General features: G+C 37.0%; 2 protein-coding genes across 2 annotated transcripts in view; one reads left to right on the top strand and one right to left on the bottom strand.

The window, feature by feature from the left end:
- The window catches only part of LOC137391809 (isoleucine--tRNA ligase, cytoplasmic-like), a 32,259-nt gene extending 31,336 nt beyond the window's left edge, over nt 1-923 (top strand). The window contains exons 22-23 of the mRNA XM_068078342.1: nt 465-701; nt 784-923. Of these exons, the coding sequence (XP_067934443.1) occupies nt 465-701; nt 784-864 (318 nt within the window). The 3' untranslated portion in view covers nt 865-923. The remainder of the gene's footprint in view (nt 1-464; nt 702-783) is intronic.
- A 114-nt stretch (nt 924-1,037) lies between these two features.
- On the bottom strand, nt 1,038-17,416 carry LOC137391810 (uncharacterized). The gene is made up of 8 exons (XM_068078343.1): nt 17,348-17,416; nt 16,645-16,872; nt 12,910-13,031; nt 9,770-9,882; nt 3,288-3,435; nt 2,473-2,605; nt 1,291-1,416; nt 1,038-1,163 (listed from the first exon to the last, which is right to left on the bottom strand). Exons 2-8 carry the CDS (start codon nt 16,819-16,821, stop codon nt 1,131-1,133), a joined length of 852 nt encoding a protein of 283 aa, XP_067934444.1. The 5' UTR covers nt 16,822-16,872; nt 17,348-17,416; the 3' UTR covers nt 1,038-1,130.
- Between the last annotated feature and the right edge of the window lie 391 nt (nt 17,417-17,807).

Raw genomic sequence — 17,807 nt, 5'->3', positions numbered from 1 at the left:
ATATTAGAGAATGGGGTCTGCGTTTTGGTCAAACTGCGAAAGCATTTTATTTTGCAGCTGGTTTTACTAAAGTAAAAAAAACTGACAGAACCTTTAGCTTTTACAGCAAAGATGTACGCCAACAAAGTCTTTGGCATGAGCTGTATCAGAACAAGTAGAACATTTCGTGTGCAACATGTGCAATTAGGTATTGGTATGAGCTACTTGTCTTTATATGTTGGAAATTACACGGGGTGTAAAGTGAAACATTTGCTCAAATACTTCATCGTGTTTGAAAATTAGCGAGTTTAGGCGTAGACGTTTGACTGGACAGATATCACAATAGCTATCAGTACAGCAGCTGAGCTGATTCTAGCTCGCTGGTTACTTGTTGTTATCAGTAGTGAGTACTTCAAGACTTTGGTGGTGGCTAAATGCTCCCATATTAACACTTCACATCCTATTCATTCGGGTTCACTTTACAGATAACAGAATTATTCAAGGTCTCTCAACCTCTAACGGTCTATAAGGAAAAGGAAGAGCTGACTGCACAACACAATCTAGCCGAGCTAAATCGCGCTACGCTCACCCTAAGACCGTCCTTCACACCGAGTTCACCTTCAGGTCCAGCATGTAAGCATGTATTTGCTGCAGCTGGGAAGACAAAAGTGGTCTTGCTAACAGAAAACCCTTGCGGGAAGAATCAACTGGATAAAGGACAGGTAAGCTTCTCACTGCTGCCAGATAAGCTCACGCCTTGTCTCTGGGTTATTTCAAACTTACAGTAATGATACATGATTGTAGATACTTCACTGCGCTCAGATGTTATTGGATAGTGACCAAGTGAAGCTTTACACAGACTGCAAGATGAATGTGCCACTTTAGGGGAGGGAGGGTAGACCAACCACATTTGCTGTGATGCATGGAACCATGATACAACCTTCATACTCGACCCCAGGAATATTTTACAACAGTACTCTAAGAAAACTTTTTCTATGATTATGTCTCTCCTCACAACAACATTTATTGTAAGGCCTTATGGCATGCCCACATACAAGTAGGTTGACAACCCTTTGACATTTATTGTACGATTTTTTTGCATACAGAAAATAATGAAAACAAACATTCTTCTCACAACTTTCCTCGTTTCATCAATAGACAACTATGGGCATCTTCTGCGGCAGCTGAAAAAGAAACAATCAGAGCAACTCAGTCTCATGTGACAAAATAGTCAGTGAATATGACTTCCAATTAATAGTGAAGTGTTCACGAATGGGCTGAATGCCGCTCACACCAAACAGGAATACTCACCTTATTTTTGTTGCTGTTCTTCAGGGTGTTACGATTACGAATCATATTGTAAGCTATAAGTGAGATGGCTGATATGAGGAGAAAGTAGCTTGTATACATAAGATGAATGTTGATTCGCCCTTCATCCTGTAAAACACTTGTAGTGTTAGAGCACATAGTGATTGATAACATTATATAATGTATTATTAAATGAGTCTATTATTGGCCAGACCAACCTCTGGCTGTTAAGAGCTTTGAGCCATTCCCGGTAGCCCTTATTGCTCATTACAAAAAAATTACTGCACAATTATGATGTACTTTCTTAAGAAACCTCTGATGAATTGTTGAAAATAACCAGGTAAGGACATGATTATATTTTAGTGAAAAAAGTTATATTCTGGTTTCCTGTCAATTAAAGTTTCACTTACTTTCAGGCAGGATTGATAAATATTTCCTGGAGTGTTAAGTACCACTGGGAAAATGAACTTCCAATAAAATCCTGGCGAGAGAAAGTAACATGGGAAAGTTTTAAAAATTGCTCATTTTGATTCCTGTGCACTGCACTAGAATCTTTACTTAAATCTTCAACTGTTATAAAATAAAGTCATTGATATTTCAACTGATATAAAATGCAGTTTTTAATCTTAATTGATGAAATGGTGGTGCTACAAATAAGCCATATGACAGAACTTTGCCATCTGTTTGTTTGAAATTCAATGACACAAGTTTATACAGCTAAATTATTTGGAAAAGAGAGCAACTCAAAAATTTAGCTTAAATCATGAATTCTGTGTATGTAATAAAAAGTGAGTCCGCCATGATGTAAAAGATTAAAGCTATTTTATTCGATAGCAAAAGAAAGAATTTTTATGCGCTAATTTTTCCCAGTTTTTTTGAAAAATTGCAACCCAACTTTTAGGTAGCTGAGAAAGGGAAAATGGTACTACTTCATATCCTCTATCTATATTGCTCTACTGCCATTTTAGTGGGAGAACATCAACCTGGGTGGTCTGGTTATATTAAATACAAACTCATTTGCCCAATGTCAGTTCTATGTTTATGATACCCCAATATTGGTCCAACCAACCCGCAGAGCCTCATTCATCATAGCAAAGTCAGTATAGTAACATTAAAAATAGGCCTGTATGTTAGCTCGTGACAAGATGGCAGAAGTTCAAGTTGCTATGCTCTGTGTAGACTCACCACTGACACAAATATATCGAGATTGTGTTCCCACTTCTGGTCAATGTGAAAGTGGGGGCTGGTGGAATGACAGGAAGTTGCTTGCACCATACTTAAGCGAACGTTTGGTGAAAATTGACATGTTGATGCATCTCTGCAACAACAAAACTCTGTGTGAACCAATGAACCCTGTGACCTGATTGTGCAGTTGAAAGTGTGACAACAAAAACATCCACTACAGTAATAACTTTTTCGCGCCTGGTTTCACACTAAACCAATTACAAATTTACAGTTCTGGTGGTTTTTCGTATTTCTGTGCAGTTAGAAAAGATTTTGCATCTGCTGTTGTAGCTACATAGAAGCAAATATGACAAAAACGACACGAGGACAAATATTGAAGATTGCTGACTTAAGCTATTATTGCACAGGCATTGGCACATAATAGACAAGTTTCTTAAGGATGCGCGTTTGAAAGGTGGAATGACAGTGCACCCTTAATTCCAGGATTACTTTCATGATGAATCTTAAGCTATCTCAAAAAATGTTGAGTAGAAAGTCACTTAGTTTACATACCGGTATGTTAAACTATTATAAACTTACCTTGCCATTCACCTATACTACTGCTCATATGCTAGCGTGCTGACTGGTGATTTATTGTTTGAAGTAGGGTTTGCACCGTAACCACTTGTGCAAAATGTGTAAACTTGCCACAGTTACACGGCCTTAATAATGACTGCAGCAAATATGGCCCAGCAAATGTAGGAGGGTGCGACAAACCAGAAAACACCATACAAAAAAGTAGACTAACGGAAAATGCAGTTTTAGCAAATACAAACCTGATGTACTTGGGAAGTTGGTGCAGGCTAGAGATGTTAACATACGTCGGAACGAGCACATCACGTGAGCTTCGGGTTGAGGTTGATAAATTATGCTGAATGAAGTAGGTTAGCTGCACTTTTGCCAACTCATCTGACAAGTCAGTTCCTGTATGGTACAATTCTAACAGTTCAATGACTGCCATTAAGTGCTAATATCATAAGATATATGCCGTGCAGTGGTTGGTAATCACACAGTTTGCAAGAGTTATATTCTCATGAAACTCGAAGGCAAACAAATCCATAAATAACAAACTTGCTCAATTTAGAATTTTTCATAGCTACAGTTGTTTATGATAGCTCAAGTTTTTAGCCGTTTCCTTAATTCCTTCGTGCTCATACTTCTCTATATTCTTTCTCTATGATTTTAATTGTCGAAACTTCACTAAAAATTTGAATACCAGGCTTAAACTTCTTGCAGTTTGAGCCAATAATCATACATATAATAATCTTTTATACTGGTTTATACATTGTCTACTAAAGTAATAAATATATAATAAAATGGCAAAACACAAACAGTGCTTGATTTGACTTAAAACTAGTGGTTTAGAATTTATTGTAAAATTTTTCCAACAGACTTTAAATAGCGAATTTTTGTATTTACATGTATGTGTTGAAATAATGAAATGGTATTTTTGCGCTTTGTATTAGATATTTTATTAGAATGTTAGTTTCAACAGTGACCAATTTTTCGATAAAAACTTAATGAACAAATATAAAAGCCTCTAGCTATGTTGGCGCATCTATTGTTTGGCCATAAATGAGATGGCGCGAGATGACGAAGGTTGCAGAGAGTCAAACAGTGCCTAGATATGATATAGGTTATGGAAAGTAAAACAGGCCTAGATATGATATAGGTTACAGAGAGTCAAATAGCGCCTGGAGATGACACAGGTTGCAAAGAGTCAGAAAGTGTCTAGATTTGACACAGGTTACAGAGAGTCTAACAGTGCCTAGATATGATACAGGTTATGGAGAGTGAAACAGGCCTAGATATGATATAGGTTACAGAGAGTCAAATAACGCCTGGAGATGACACAGGTTGCAAAGAGTCAGAAAGTGTCTAGATATGACACAGGTTGTAGAGAGACAAACAGTACCTAGAGATGACACAGGTTGCAGAGAGACAAACAGTACCTAGAGATGACACAGGTTGCAGAGAGACAAACAGGCCTAGATATGACACAGGTGGGGGTCCTACCACACAAAGTTGTCGTCAGAATAGTCACTTTTAAAATCACTGTCGTCACTTTTAAAATCACTGTCGTCACTTTTAAAATCACTGTCACCTTTTTCAAGTTGGTAACCAAAACAACCTCTTTCTTCACATTTGTTATTTTAATACAAATATCCATTCTGGTGGCACTGGGTTGCGTTAAAAACCTGAAACTTGCTCAGTTTGAACTTCTGCTAACCAAAAGCATGGCTCAACCAGCGACCTTCACAAACTTATTAGTAATGTTTCGGAGCGTTGCTGATTACTCCGCGAAGAGTGACAGCCATCTCAAGCTTTTAGGGCTACATTTCTTGTACTGAAAATAGACCGAGATTGTCTTTAATAACCACTGTCAGTCACAGACTTGAAAACGGATTTGCTGTCAATGTCGTGGCATTTCATTGCTGTTTACTTTAATTACCTGGCAGTCTATAAATGCTGGGCCAGATGCTTCAAACCAAAACTAGTGAAGTTTCGGTTGAACGCGTTGATTTATGGACAAATAATAAGTTAGTAAAGGTACGGCTACACGTAACAAATTTTTCGTTGGTTCTAACCGAAATCACGAAATGATTGAAACACACAGAATTATTCTGCGCTGCTAGAATCGTGCTAGCGAGCACGATTCCAGCAGCTTTTGCAATTAGTATAGTCCAAGAAACGTATAATGACACACAATAAAAGTATAAGTGCAATTCAACATAGTACACACGATGCAACTGCTTAGATTGCGTTATTGTATGTATTTATTGTTTGGATGCTATAGTTACAAATTGTTTATTTTTTAGTTATAGTTCCTTTTTAGCAGCAAAAGTTTTGGGGTAGAAAATGTTGCCATCTTTAGCGCAATCAAGTCGGTTGCATCGTATTTACTATGGTGAATTTCCGTAATATTTTTCTTGCGTGTCGAATTATGTTCTCGGACTACATGAATTTTAAAATTTGCTAGAGTCGTGCTCGCTTACCAACAATAGCGCAACTTAAACAGTTACATCGTGTGTTCTATGTTGAATTGCTTTCGTATTTTTATTGTGTGTCGCGATACATTTCTTGGACTATACTAATTGCTAAAGCTGCTAGAGTCGTGCTCGCTAATAATTTGTTTAATCTGTTAAAAGCGTTTCGTCGACGAACTCGGTGGGCATGCACAGCTCAAAGAATTCTGTGAATTTCGACCGATTAATTATGCGTTTTTCGTGATTTCGGCCAGAACTCAGTACCAACGAAAAATTCGTTACGTGTAGCCGTACCTTTAGTAATCCTACTTACACAATCATCGTCACCTACATTGATAAATGGTCGTCTCGTCTGTCACTTTTTAAATACCCCTGTCGTCGGGTCGTCAGAATCGTTACAAAACATGGGAGGACCCCCACAGGTTGTAGAGAGTCAAACAGTGCCTAAAGATGACACAGGTTGCAGAGAAACAAACAGGCCTAGATATGACACAGGTTGTAGAGAGACAAACAGGCCTAGATATGACACAGGTTGTAGAGAGTCAAACAGTGCCTAAAGATGACACAGGTTGCAGAGAGACAAACAGGCCTAGATATGACACAGGTTGTAGAGAGACAAACAGGCCTAGATATGACACAGGTTGTAGAGAGTCAAACAGTGTCTAAAGATGACACAGGTTGCAGAGAGACAAGCAGGCCTAGATATGACACAGGTTGCAGAGAGACAAACAGGCCTAGATATGACACAGGTTGCAGAGAGACAAACAGGCCTAGATATGACACAGGTTGTAGAGACAAACAGTACCTAGAGATGACACAGGTTGCAGAGAGACAAACAGTACCTAAAGATGACACAGGTTGCAGAGAGACAAACAGGCCTAGATATGACACAGGTTGCAGAGAGACAAACAGTGCCTAAATATGATACAGGTTGTCGAGAGTCAGAAAGTGTCTGGAGATGATACAGGTCGCAGAGAGTCGAACAGCTTTATTCTATTTGTCATGTAATTCCAAAACTTCCATAAATGGAATGTGACTTTGGATAAAAATTAAGAAGTATGAAAATTAAACTATAACTGTCACGTACAACTTTTATCGTATATTCTAGATAAATCAGCCACGCTGATTCCGGTTTTGTACTCAAAATAAAGATTGGTCCACTAACCTTTAAAGTAATTTAGGCTTTTTTAAAGCGTTTCAATATCCGTTTCGAAAACAACACAATCGGCATTACATGCTCCGCCCATAAATATGTGACGAAACCTAGCTTTTTTCAGGAACAGAAGTTAGGAATGTTTAGTCTGATTTAGAATAATAGAGATGGGTGTCTTAAAACCCATTATTATCTAAATTCAGCCTGTAAAATAATTTTAGTTTTTTATGAAAAGTAAATAAATTATTTAAAATTGCTCGTAGCTTGTTACATGATGTTTAAATGGGCTGAACGCCGAGAAAAATGAGCTCAAAAAGCGCGGTTTTATCACAAGCTAGCGTTGTTATCGCGCTTTTTTAAATAATTATGCTAAATAGCTTATCTACCTAACAGAAAAGACATTATTTTTAAGGCTGAATTTAGATATTAATGCATTTTAAAACACCCATCTCTATTATTCTAAATCGGTCTAAACATCCCTACGTAATTTCTTTCCTAAAAAGCTAGGTTACGTCACGTATTTATGGGCGGATCTTGTTGTGCCGATCGTGTTGTTTTCAAGTCGATATTAAAACGCTGTAAAAAAGCCTTCATTACTCTGAAAGTTAGTGGACTAATCTTTATTTTGAGTACAAAATCGGAATCAGCGTGTCTGATTTACCTAGTAAATACAATGAAAGTTGTTCGTGACAGTTATGGTTTAACACAATCTTAAACTAAGCTCATCGCGAGAACTCATGTGGCAACTTGAAGAAGGTAAATCTTTTCCCCAAAATCCTCCATTACAATGCTCTGAGACAATTGTAATTGAAGAAAATGGTCAAGCAAATTGTTGATCATTTTTATTAGAGATGCCCCGATTCTAACTTCACCAGCCGATTCAGATACCGATCCGATATACCGATTCTTATAGAAAAATAATCCGATTCAGATACCGATTTAGATCTTTTGTGTTGCATAGATAATCATTAATTTTATTATGCAAATATAAATTTAATGCAAAGAAAATATAAATATTGATGCATTTATTTGTTTGTATTCATGGAAAAAGATATACATGTATATTAAATTCACATACTGACATACAGTGCATCTAGTAACAAAACAGTCCATGTTTCTTGTAATCTGCTATTAATAATGGTAATTACTGTTAGCGGTACATCTTTCTCTGTGATAATGAAGTCTGTCTTCTACTGCTGAACGAACTGATGCACCGGTACAAGTTTAGAGCAAATAAACGTTTATCTAAATTACCGTTAGTGATTCAATTATCTCAGTGAGACGTCCTTATCTTCCATCACTAGCGATGTAGCCAGTCGTACTGAAGAAGGATTCACTTGCAACAGATGATGGAGGACAGGCTAAATACCGATAAGCCACTCAGGTTATTTTATGCGATGCAAACGATACATCATATCATCAGGATCAAGAGAGATACGTAAATAACTTTATGCATTGACTGCTCAAATTACTTTCGTAATGCTAGTACATAGAAATGTTACACCGCACGCACGCATTCTTGTTTCCATCATGGGTCTCTTGTTCGTGATTGGCTGCAATAAATCATATCGCTGTAATTGGGAAATACTGCACTTGTTGATTACGTCCTGTCTAAAGCCAAAAGATTCCTCGGCTGTGTTGACGTTTATCAGGCTATAGACATGAAATAGATAGTATGACAGGCTTGGAATTCATTAGGTGAAAGTAAGGAACTTGCAGCTGATGATTTTTGATTAGTGCAGCAGGCTAAAATACGGTTTTCGGCTAAATAGTTGATCTGCAAAAAGTATCTGAAGTTTCCGATTTTTTAAGAAAATATCGGCCGATACCGATTCAGATACTTAACACCCATATCGGCACCGATACCGATTCCGATATTGAAATCGGGGCAACTCTAATTTTTATCTCAACCCCTAGGGTGTCAGTAAAGCTCAAACATGTGATTTGGGTTTCCACTAACGACGTATATGATTATCATTAATTATAATCATTTCCGTTGTTATACGAGATAGAATTGTTAAAATTACCAATTTTATAAAACATTAAGTAGCCTAGTAAACTAGCGAAACAAAAAAACCATTAATTTGTCCCAAATAACTTATAGGTGTGATCATCGAGAATGGTAGTAAAATCGCAAAAGACCCCCATCATGCTTCATGAATTAACATTGCATATATAATACTGTTTAAATGTTTAATTGAACTTTAAAATATTTTTTGATCAGTTTTTTCAAGCAGCATTTTTAACAAATGTTTGCCCTCTGCCTCAAGCTTCCTGAAAAGGTGTGCGAACTATAGCCTAAGGCAACCTTTTCCACTCAAAGAGCCATTTGGACTCATTTTCCGCAGGAAAGAACGCAGTGGGAGCCACAAACCCCCTTTGATATTTTTAATTATAAATAAATAAATACTACATGTAACTTTTTGTTTAGCTTTTAATGCTTCTATACCATGTTTACACCATAAACCAAAATGGTGTGGCATGTATAATGATGAAACTGCTGAGGAAACAAAATTGGATCTTTGGAAACAGCAACAAAATAGCTTTGGCTGTTTTATTGGCGCATAAATTGTTATAAGGTGTACTACTTGTATTAGTGTTGTTGTTTGTCAGTAATGTTGTTGACGATATTGCGGTCCTAAGTGGCTGGCCAGCCTTACTAGATTTATAATTGTTTAACCCATCTGTTGACATAATATTAAAAGGTATTTCCTATCTGGCCCTCTGCGATAATCCGGTAGTACGTTTTCCTGTACTTTTATGTTAAAGTTAAAGCCACGTGACAATCATGTGATAAGGTACTAATAATAATAGGACGTAAATAATGACGCATAACAAGCGACAATGTTTGATTTATCACTATAATTACATTTTTTTAAATTATCTTACAAAATTTAGTGATAAAACTTCTATAGTTTTATGAATTACTTAGCATATGGTGAAAAGGAAAAAAATCCAAAGTCAGAGGAAGCCGTAGCGAGGGGATAAAAGAGGCGCATGCGGCTCAGGAGACGCAGGTTGCCGACCCCTGGCCTATGGACTACTTCCTTTAAAGACAAGGAATCACTTAGCAACCTACAAAGAGTTGAAAAAGAGAGATAATGTAGGTAATACAAACCTTCATGAAAGATGCGTGACCTGGAGAGAGTCACTTGGTAAAGGGAGGAATTCTTGAATGCTGGGTAATGTTCCCCAGATATGATGGTAACCACCTGGAGGCAGGCTGAGGAGCTACAGAACATTGTATCACACATTAGCATAAACACCTTGGCACGCAGATTTCAATATTACACTAGATAAAACACACATACCATATACAGGCAAACTCGGATAACTCGCCCTCGGATAGCTCGAACAAATGGTTAGCTCAAACGGATTTGTGTGGTCCGTTCCCACGCAATGATAAATTGCTTTAGATAACTCGACCTCAACATCATTAACTCAAACAGTTTTTTGCCTAACGGCTACCGAGACGGTTGTTATTGCTTTAGAATATCACTTTATTCCAAGCCATATAGATAAACATCAACTTTTGGTAGTTCTTAGGCGTCATTTATTACTACCATCGGCAAAAAAATTCTGTTAACGACTTTTCTAAAGGTTTGCACAAAATCAAATTTTACCAAACATCCGCTTTGCTATGGCCCTCCGAAAGCAAGGAAAAGCGAGGTAACCTTCGGATAAATTTAAAGTAAAATCGGCAAAATTGATCTTGGTTAAAACGCTCAATCGAAAAAAAAGTCTTTTTTCTGAGCGTTTTAACCGCGATCAAGTTTTGCCAATTTTAACCTGAAAACGTCTTGGCAGTTGCATCACCTAAAACAACAAACAAATTTTATGTGATGAATAAAATATCTATACTTTCTAAAACTTTACACGAGAGGCCCTTTAGCTTGCAACAAGCTATCTATGCTTTTGATTTATATATTGTTTGTATATGTACATGTATCTACTGATAAATACATGCACTGTGACAGTGCTCTGATAACTTGAACGCTCTGATAACTCTAACACTTTCGCTCGGTCCCGTGAAGTTTCAGTTATCTGAGTTTCATTGTATATTGACTTCGATATACAATGGTGAAATGGTCGATCATCACACGCGGGCGATGGCTGATAAGGTGGCAATCGACTAAAGAGTGTTCTCACCTTAAGAGTGGGTTACACCTTCAGCAAGTTCTTCTAGAGTAAACCAGTACTAAATCAGTGAGCACATTTTGTCCCATGACCCCGAGAAGGACAAAATATGACACCGCGTTTAAATTTAATGTTTGAAACGTAGCTTTAGAAACTACCAACCATATTACCAACTACTTATTAACTATAGTTAATAGATCTATGCTACCAACCGCCTTGCTGCCTCATTTTTTGGCATCGACAAAAAGTAACCCAACGAATGAAATCGAGTACTGGAGATGTCGTGTGATAGTGACCACGACTTATGACCTCATTACATGAGCACAAGTACTGGATATTTCCCAGTATTTTTGTTGAATAAATTATTTTTAGCATTTGCACACTTAATTCAAATTTTACTAAAAATTATTATAAAAATTTTTATTTAAATTTATGAATATTTTACGTAATTCTTTTATATAGTTATATCTATGCCTTTTTATTATTTGTAACATCAAGTTTATCAGGTATAATAGGTCAGGTACAGTAAAACCTCAGTTCTCGACCATAATCTGTTCCAAAACCCTGTTCAAAAAGCGATTTGTTCGAACACCGAAATCATTTTTCCCATTACAAATAATGTAAATCGTTTTAATCCATTCCAACACCCTGAATGTTTACCTTTTTAGTACTTTATACATTATTTTATGCATGAAATTGCACATTAAAATGCTGACCAACACATAAAAAGCAATGTGTATCTCAGAAAATGTTAAGCAAAATGGCAAAGACACAAATAACATAAACATAAATGTAACCCAGGCTAATCGTACGTTCGCATTATCGTAATCTTCCATACAAAAGATTACGCTAACATGAACGTGTAAAAATAAAAAAAAGGATAAAGAAAAGAATTATGAATAGGATTTTTTACTCGGCTACAGGATGTTCTTTTCTCTTAAAATATCTATCCAATGACACTTGCTTCTGCCTTCTTTTTATCACTTTTCGGAAGTGGTTCATGATAGTGTCGTTAAAGTCATTGATGACTCTGGTGGCTGCAGCTTTATCGGGGTGGTGGGGGTGCCTTCATATTTTGCTATTATTTCTTTCTTAAATGCAATAGTTGTACGCACCACTTTTCTTTTTTCACTTGTAGCAGCTTTGCTGCTTGCACTGACTTTCTTTGGAGGCATGACTAGGGGCTAAAACACTTCATACACCTATATAAAACGCGAGAGAAAAACGCAGCACGTCCGCATGCGACAACAGTTGGTCACGGAGAGAGCGATCTACACCCGTACGCCGCTCAGAATCCCACCATCACGTACGCACTCACGCGTCGTACCGGCGTTCGAACTCCGATTTTTGTTCGAACTACGAAGCAAGAATTTTTCGAATTTTTTGTTCGGACTCCGATTTGTTCGAACTGCGAGTCATTCGAAAACCGAGGTTCCACTGTATATCATTTACAGGTATAGTTTTTAGACTGTGTTTGTAAGCCGCATATCAAACTTTAAAACATAATTTTAGGTTGACAAGTGTGTCTTTATCCATGAAGATCTACGGTGGTTTTTGTTCACAAACGCAGACCATTTTACTTTTAGTTCTTCCACAAGATTATACTGAATACAGAAGTCTCTTACATTTCGCGGTTAATCAGGACCAGCGCTTCCAGCAACAAGAGATGATCCACAAAATAGAAATTAATAAATTCATTTTTTCATTAATTGTAAGCATTATCTTTTTTAATTACGTTCAATGAACAATTCTGAGAATCGAGGGCATTTAAGAAACACAATAAAGGGTGTCACACGCCCATCTAAACTTCAGAAAACTTAACAGAAAATATTGAATTGAGACGGCTGCCTGCACAATGATGCTCGTGGAGGGATACCACTGGTTCAGAGCATGAGAGAGGTTTACGCATTTTACATATTTTGTTTTCTTCATTTTAATACATTTTGTTAACATAATTTTAGTGAATATTTTTACCTACGAATTACTGAAGCTGCAAAGGATGAACTGCAAAAGAGCGAGAGACCGTATACAAGGTCAGACCAGTGCATTTTGGTGGACAAACTGAGTCTCTTTGCAGCAATGATATGGTTTCTACTTTTCACTTTAAGCATGCGAACTTACAGTTTAGAGAGCGATTGTGTTGTTGTGTACGTGTCATTAGGTAGAGATAACTCCTCCTGGCCAATGCTCACATTTGGGCACCAGTTGTGGGCACTCAAATCAACCATAAATGAACTGAGACCCTGTGCAAAAGACAAAGTGAGATGACAACTCCAATAAGACACAAGTGATGATTTTCCTTTTTCCAGGTTTCTTTTACTAAAACTGCTATGAGATCATACATACTGATGTATGTATGTTATGAGGTCATACATACTGATGTATGACCTCATAACAGTTTTCACTGGCAACTGCATAACGCCACACGCTTAGTACTGAAAGGGTTCTAGCATTCGTACACCAATTGTATCACAAAAGGAGAGAATCAACGCCTGATGAGGAAAAGAATGATACAATCCAACTCCTACTTATAATCACCTCCACATACAAACTTTTCAACATATACTGTAAATGTGAGCAAATATTTGAATGAACACCTCCAGTAATTTTCAAGATTTGACTTGAAGTTTCTCACAACATTGCAGTTTTATAAATAGAAGTGAAGAGGCTAATAAAATAAAATATAACTATAATAAAAGTATATACCGTAAAACCTCTAATTGAATGCCGCCTCTATTTGAACACCACCTCCAACTGACCGCCACCTTGAGAAAAAAAGTGGAAAAATAGAGCGCCACACTCTAATTGAATGCCACCTCTATTTGACTGCCACTTTGACATTATTTGATCTTTACGAGCCTATAATATCAATTGATCAGTAGAAAAGTGTCCACAAAATCGTATTAATAATGAATTGTTTATATCAATAATTAATTCTCTCGTTGTCCAATTCCAAAGCTTTTCATTTTTTTGTGAAAACTTGTAAAATTTACAGATTCATAGCATATTATTTAATAATAACCTTGCGGTTATCTTAACCCGGCTTACAATGGATTGACGTTCATAACTCCTTTTCTGTTGCACATAAAAAACTAGTTTTGGCTGTAAATTGTAGCAAACATCTTAATGAGTGCAACAAGCTTTTATTCAACATTGTTAAATATCGATATAAAATAAGAATATGCCTTCAAATTTAAAATGAAGTGAAAAATTGAAAGCTTTAACTAATTGCAAAGCAAGGCACAGGCTATAATATCATCACAGATTAATTGCAAGCAATAGATAACAACTGGTAGAGATATCTCTCGGCTTCCCAATGCATATTTTATTTAGAGATCTTTGACAAGTTGGAAGTAAATTAGCAGATTTATTACTTCCAAAAGGTTTAATATCGGTCCACCGGAAAGAGAGGGCCAAATATAGGCGACATTCGCTTCGCCCGTAATAGGGCTGAATTTATCTTCCCGAAATTCTGATGAGCCATTTGAAAAATACACCGCCAGCTTCTATTTGAACGCCACCTCTAATTAATCGCCACTAAAGACGGGTTGAAAAATAGAGCGCCATCGCGTCCAATTAGAAGTTTAATAGTATGCAAGATTAGCCTAAAACCTCAACCAGTATAAATTAAAGTAAGTCATGTAGCCCATCTCTATCACCATCTTCATCTTTAAGCCTACATGTAGAATAGGCTACACTTGTGTTTCTCTAAGGTAAAGCAACGATAAATACTTCCTTTTTTATGTATTAGTATTTTGTCAATTTAGTTTTTTACTTTAATTTTTTATTTAGTTTCGCAGAATGAATTTGGTTTTACTTGAAGAGTTGCCATAGATTTTTTTGCTACGGAACAAACTAAGTGCATTTTTATTAGAAGATTTCAACCAACTGGTTTTAAGTTTTTAGGCAGAGGCTTGACTGTGCTGAAATGTATATAGAACATAAATTGAAATTCGGTGTTATTACTAGGGTCAGGAAAAAGTTTTGCATTAAGGGCCATTAAGCCTGGTTCCCATATACGTCGCAAAGCACCGGCGACACACCGCAGGCTATTAGCGATGAAATGGGAACGTATGCGCCGGGTACCGCCGGTAGTTGCCGGCGGCATCGCAATAGTTTAAAGCACTCGAAAATTGGACACACAACAGCCGAAGTGAAGCTTTTGCCATAATTCTAAACACGAGACAGTGTAGTCGGAGCCAAAAGACTCAAAACTAAACAGAATTGAGCAGTCAAAGTTTATTCACTCATGCACAGCCAAGCCTTTGAATGAGCTGAATGTTTGATATTTGCAGGATTCACTCCCATCAGGTTCATTCAATCATGACTGAACATTAAAAATGAAATTGGGAGACAATAGTGCAAGGTGATTCCATAAATAGTATGGAGCAACTCTTTGGAAGCTTAGTCTGCTCTCTGTATGCTTAATGCTGTCTGGGCTGTCATGTAGCCACCCCTCAAGCGTACCTCGTCAATATGGAATTGGATTGAAGCAATGAGGTGAACAAGGAAGAACCTGCATAGCATCGTCATTTGTGACAACTGACAAGTGTACTACAACTGACCTCAAACTGCTAGACAGACATCTCCGCCATGTGTCTTTTTTGATAAGATATGAAGTTATAAAAATCTGAAGTTGAGTGTTTTAGATCTTTTCATATATGTTATTAATAAATAGAGAATGCGTGTTAGTCGTAACTAACAGAATAAAATGCAAAATAATCAAGCCTTCTGAAATCCTGTACTAACTTTTATATTACAAAACTTATCCTATATATGAGAGCCATTCAATTAATAAGGTGAATTCATTTATAAAAAGATTTCTATTATGAATAGGCTAATTTTTTTAAAGTACATACAATCTCTACCAATGGCACACAAATTTTCTTGGAGATTAAGCAGTCATGTGATCCTTTTGTTGAGGTTTACCAAAATGGTCGACCTGGACCTTATGTGCTAGAGTTGAACAGAGATCATTCATCCAAAGTCTGGTAGCCGATGTATGCGGTGAACGGTGAATGTTTATGCAGAAGACAGTTTTAGACAGAAAAATGGCTACAAATCGGCAATAATGTTTAGCAGAGGCAGGACAAGCATAGATAACAAACAGCGATCAGGTAGACCCGCTGATGTGAGAACCTCTAACATGATTGAAGCAGTTGATAAGATTGTTCAGTTTGAGAGCAGGGTAACATTGGAAAATATTGCAAAAAAATTTGATGTCTCAGTTGGTACAGCCCAGAACTTATTTATTAGGACTTGGTTTAATCTAAAGTCAGCTGTCGCTGACTTTCCAACCAGCTGACCCAAGAGGGTTGAGTTGTGTCAACGGAACACCAACTTCATTGGGAATTGTCATTACAACCTCTCTACAGTCCTGATCTTGCACCTTCTGACTTCTACCTGTTTGGGCCTGTTGAGGAGATTTTGAGAGAAACCCACTTTGACAGCGGTGACGAGATTAAGATTGCAACGAGTAACTTTTTAAAATGTCAATCTACGGATTTCTATACTGAAAGCATTCATAAGTGGTACTTCTATGGAATGGCAAAAGTGTGTCACTGCATGGAGATTATGTTGACACTTGAGAAAATTTTAAGCTTCTATTTACATTGAATTAATAATGAACTCTTTTTATAAACAAATTCATCTCATTCATTAAAAGGCACTCGTACTTTGCCAATTGCTTAGAATGACTGCACATGATTTCGTGCGAATGATGACAGCTTCAGCAGTCGTGTCGCACATGAGAAGTTTCATGATCCCATGCAAGTAGAATAGCATGAAGGACATATCTATTGCATCCACAATGATCACTACTTAAAATAGCTTACCAATATTATACTGCTTACTTACCTGAGAGAAAGGTTGAGTTGTCGGCTTGTTAACATTTATATTATAGATGTAGTAGGCTGTAAAGAAGAAAGCACTTGAGAAGAGAACAAGTGCCAGCACAATTACTCCCAGAGGGTTTCGTGACTTGATGCATGCTGTCACTCTTTCATCTTTCATACAAGATCTGCTGCTTGGCATTGTGCTGAACTGTCAGCAAAACTTACGTTTATTATAAGTAATGTAATCTGCCTACAAAAAACATTCACTAGCTTAGACGTTATATCTCATGAGGCAACAGTTGTACAACAAAATCACATATCAAGCATTGAAACTACCACGAATCGTACTGAGCCGAACGTAAGGATTCGAGCATAAAAACGATAGCAATTACGTCGTTAGCTACAGCTTCTGTTTAGCATGGTTTTATTGAGGTCGATTGCAAAAGCAAGAATATTCAATAGGGCACAATAACCAACAAACGTTATAAGAATGTCATAATTGCACATTATGAACATTTTTATGTCTAGATAGTAAGAATTTCATAAAAAAAACAACTATACTAAATGCATATACGGTAACAGATCAACTTATTAATTTTTTACATACAAGAAGCAACTTCATCTACGCGCTCGTGTGAGCATTTACATATATATTAATATAATCTTACATTGATTTAAATCAAACGTAAAAATAAAACAAGTTCAATTTCCACACACACACGTACCTCGCATTAATGTTTATGCATTTTTTATAGTAGCGCTAAGCAGTCAAACCTCAAGAGTTCGAGTCCGGAACCTAGTAGAATTGAGAGCCGTTGCGCGACAGCAGTGAAACACTAGGTACACCCGACTACAGCCATTCAAGACTAGTTCAACCTGCTAATTGCTCATCTCAGGCGTTGGTTGTCAAAATAGTAATAGACTTTACTATTGAAAGTCTCGTTGAATGTTCGCTTTAATTCGCATTCGCGTACTGCATTATCGCCGTTTGATTTTTCGGCACTTGTCGAGAAAATTAAAAGGCCGTTTAGCTCAACGAATACGAAATTGTCTTCCCAATGTTGTGAGAATTTCAGGAGTGTACAGCGGTCCCCTTGGCTGCTTCCAGAGCTGTGACCATAGACCTATTAACTATACGTAGCATAGTTAATAGGTCTATGGCTGTGTAAATTACGAAAAAAATCA

This window comes from Watersipora subatra, chromosome 3 (genome assembly GCF_963576615.1).
Source record: "Watersipora subatra chromosome 3, tzWatSuba1.1, whole genome shotgun sequence".
NCBI classification, from domain to species: domain Eukaryota; kingdom Metazoa; phylum Bryozoa; class Gymnolaemata; order Cheilostomatida; family Watersiporidae; genus Watersipora; species Watersipora subatra.
Note: the sequence above shows the minus strand (reverse complement) of the source record. Positions and strands in the feature narration are given on the sequence as shown.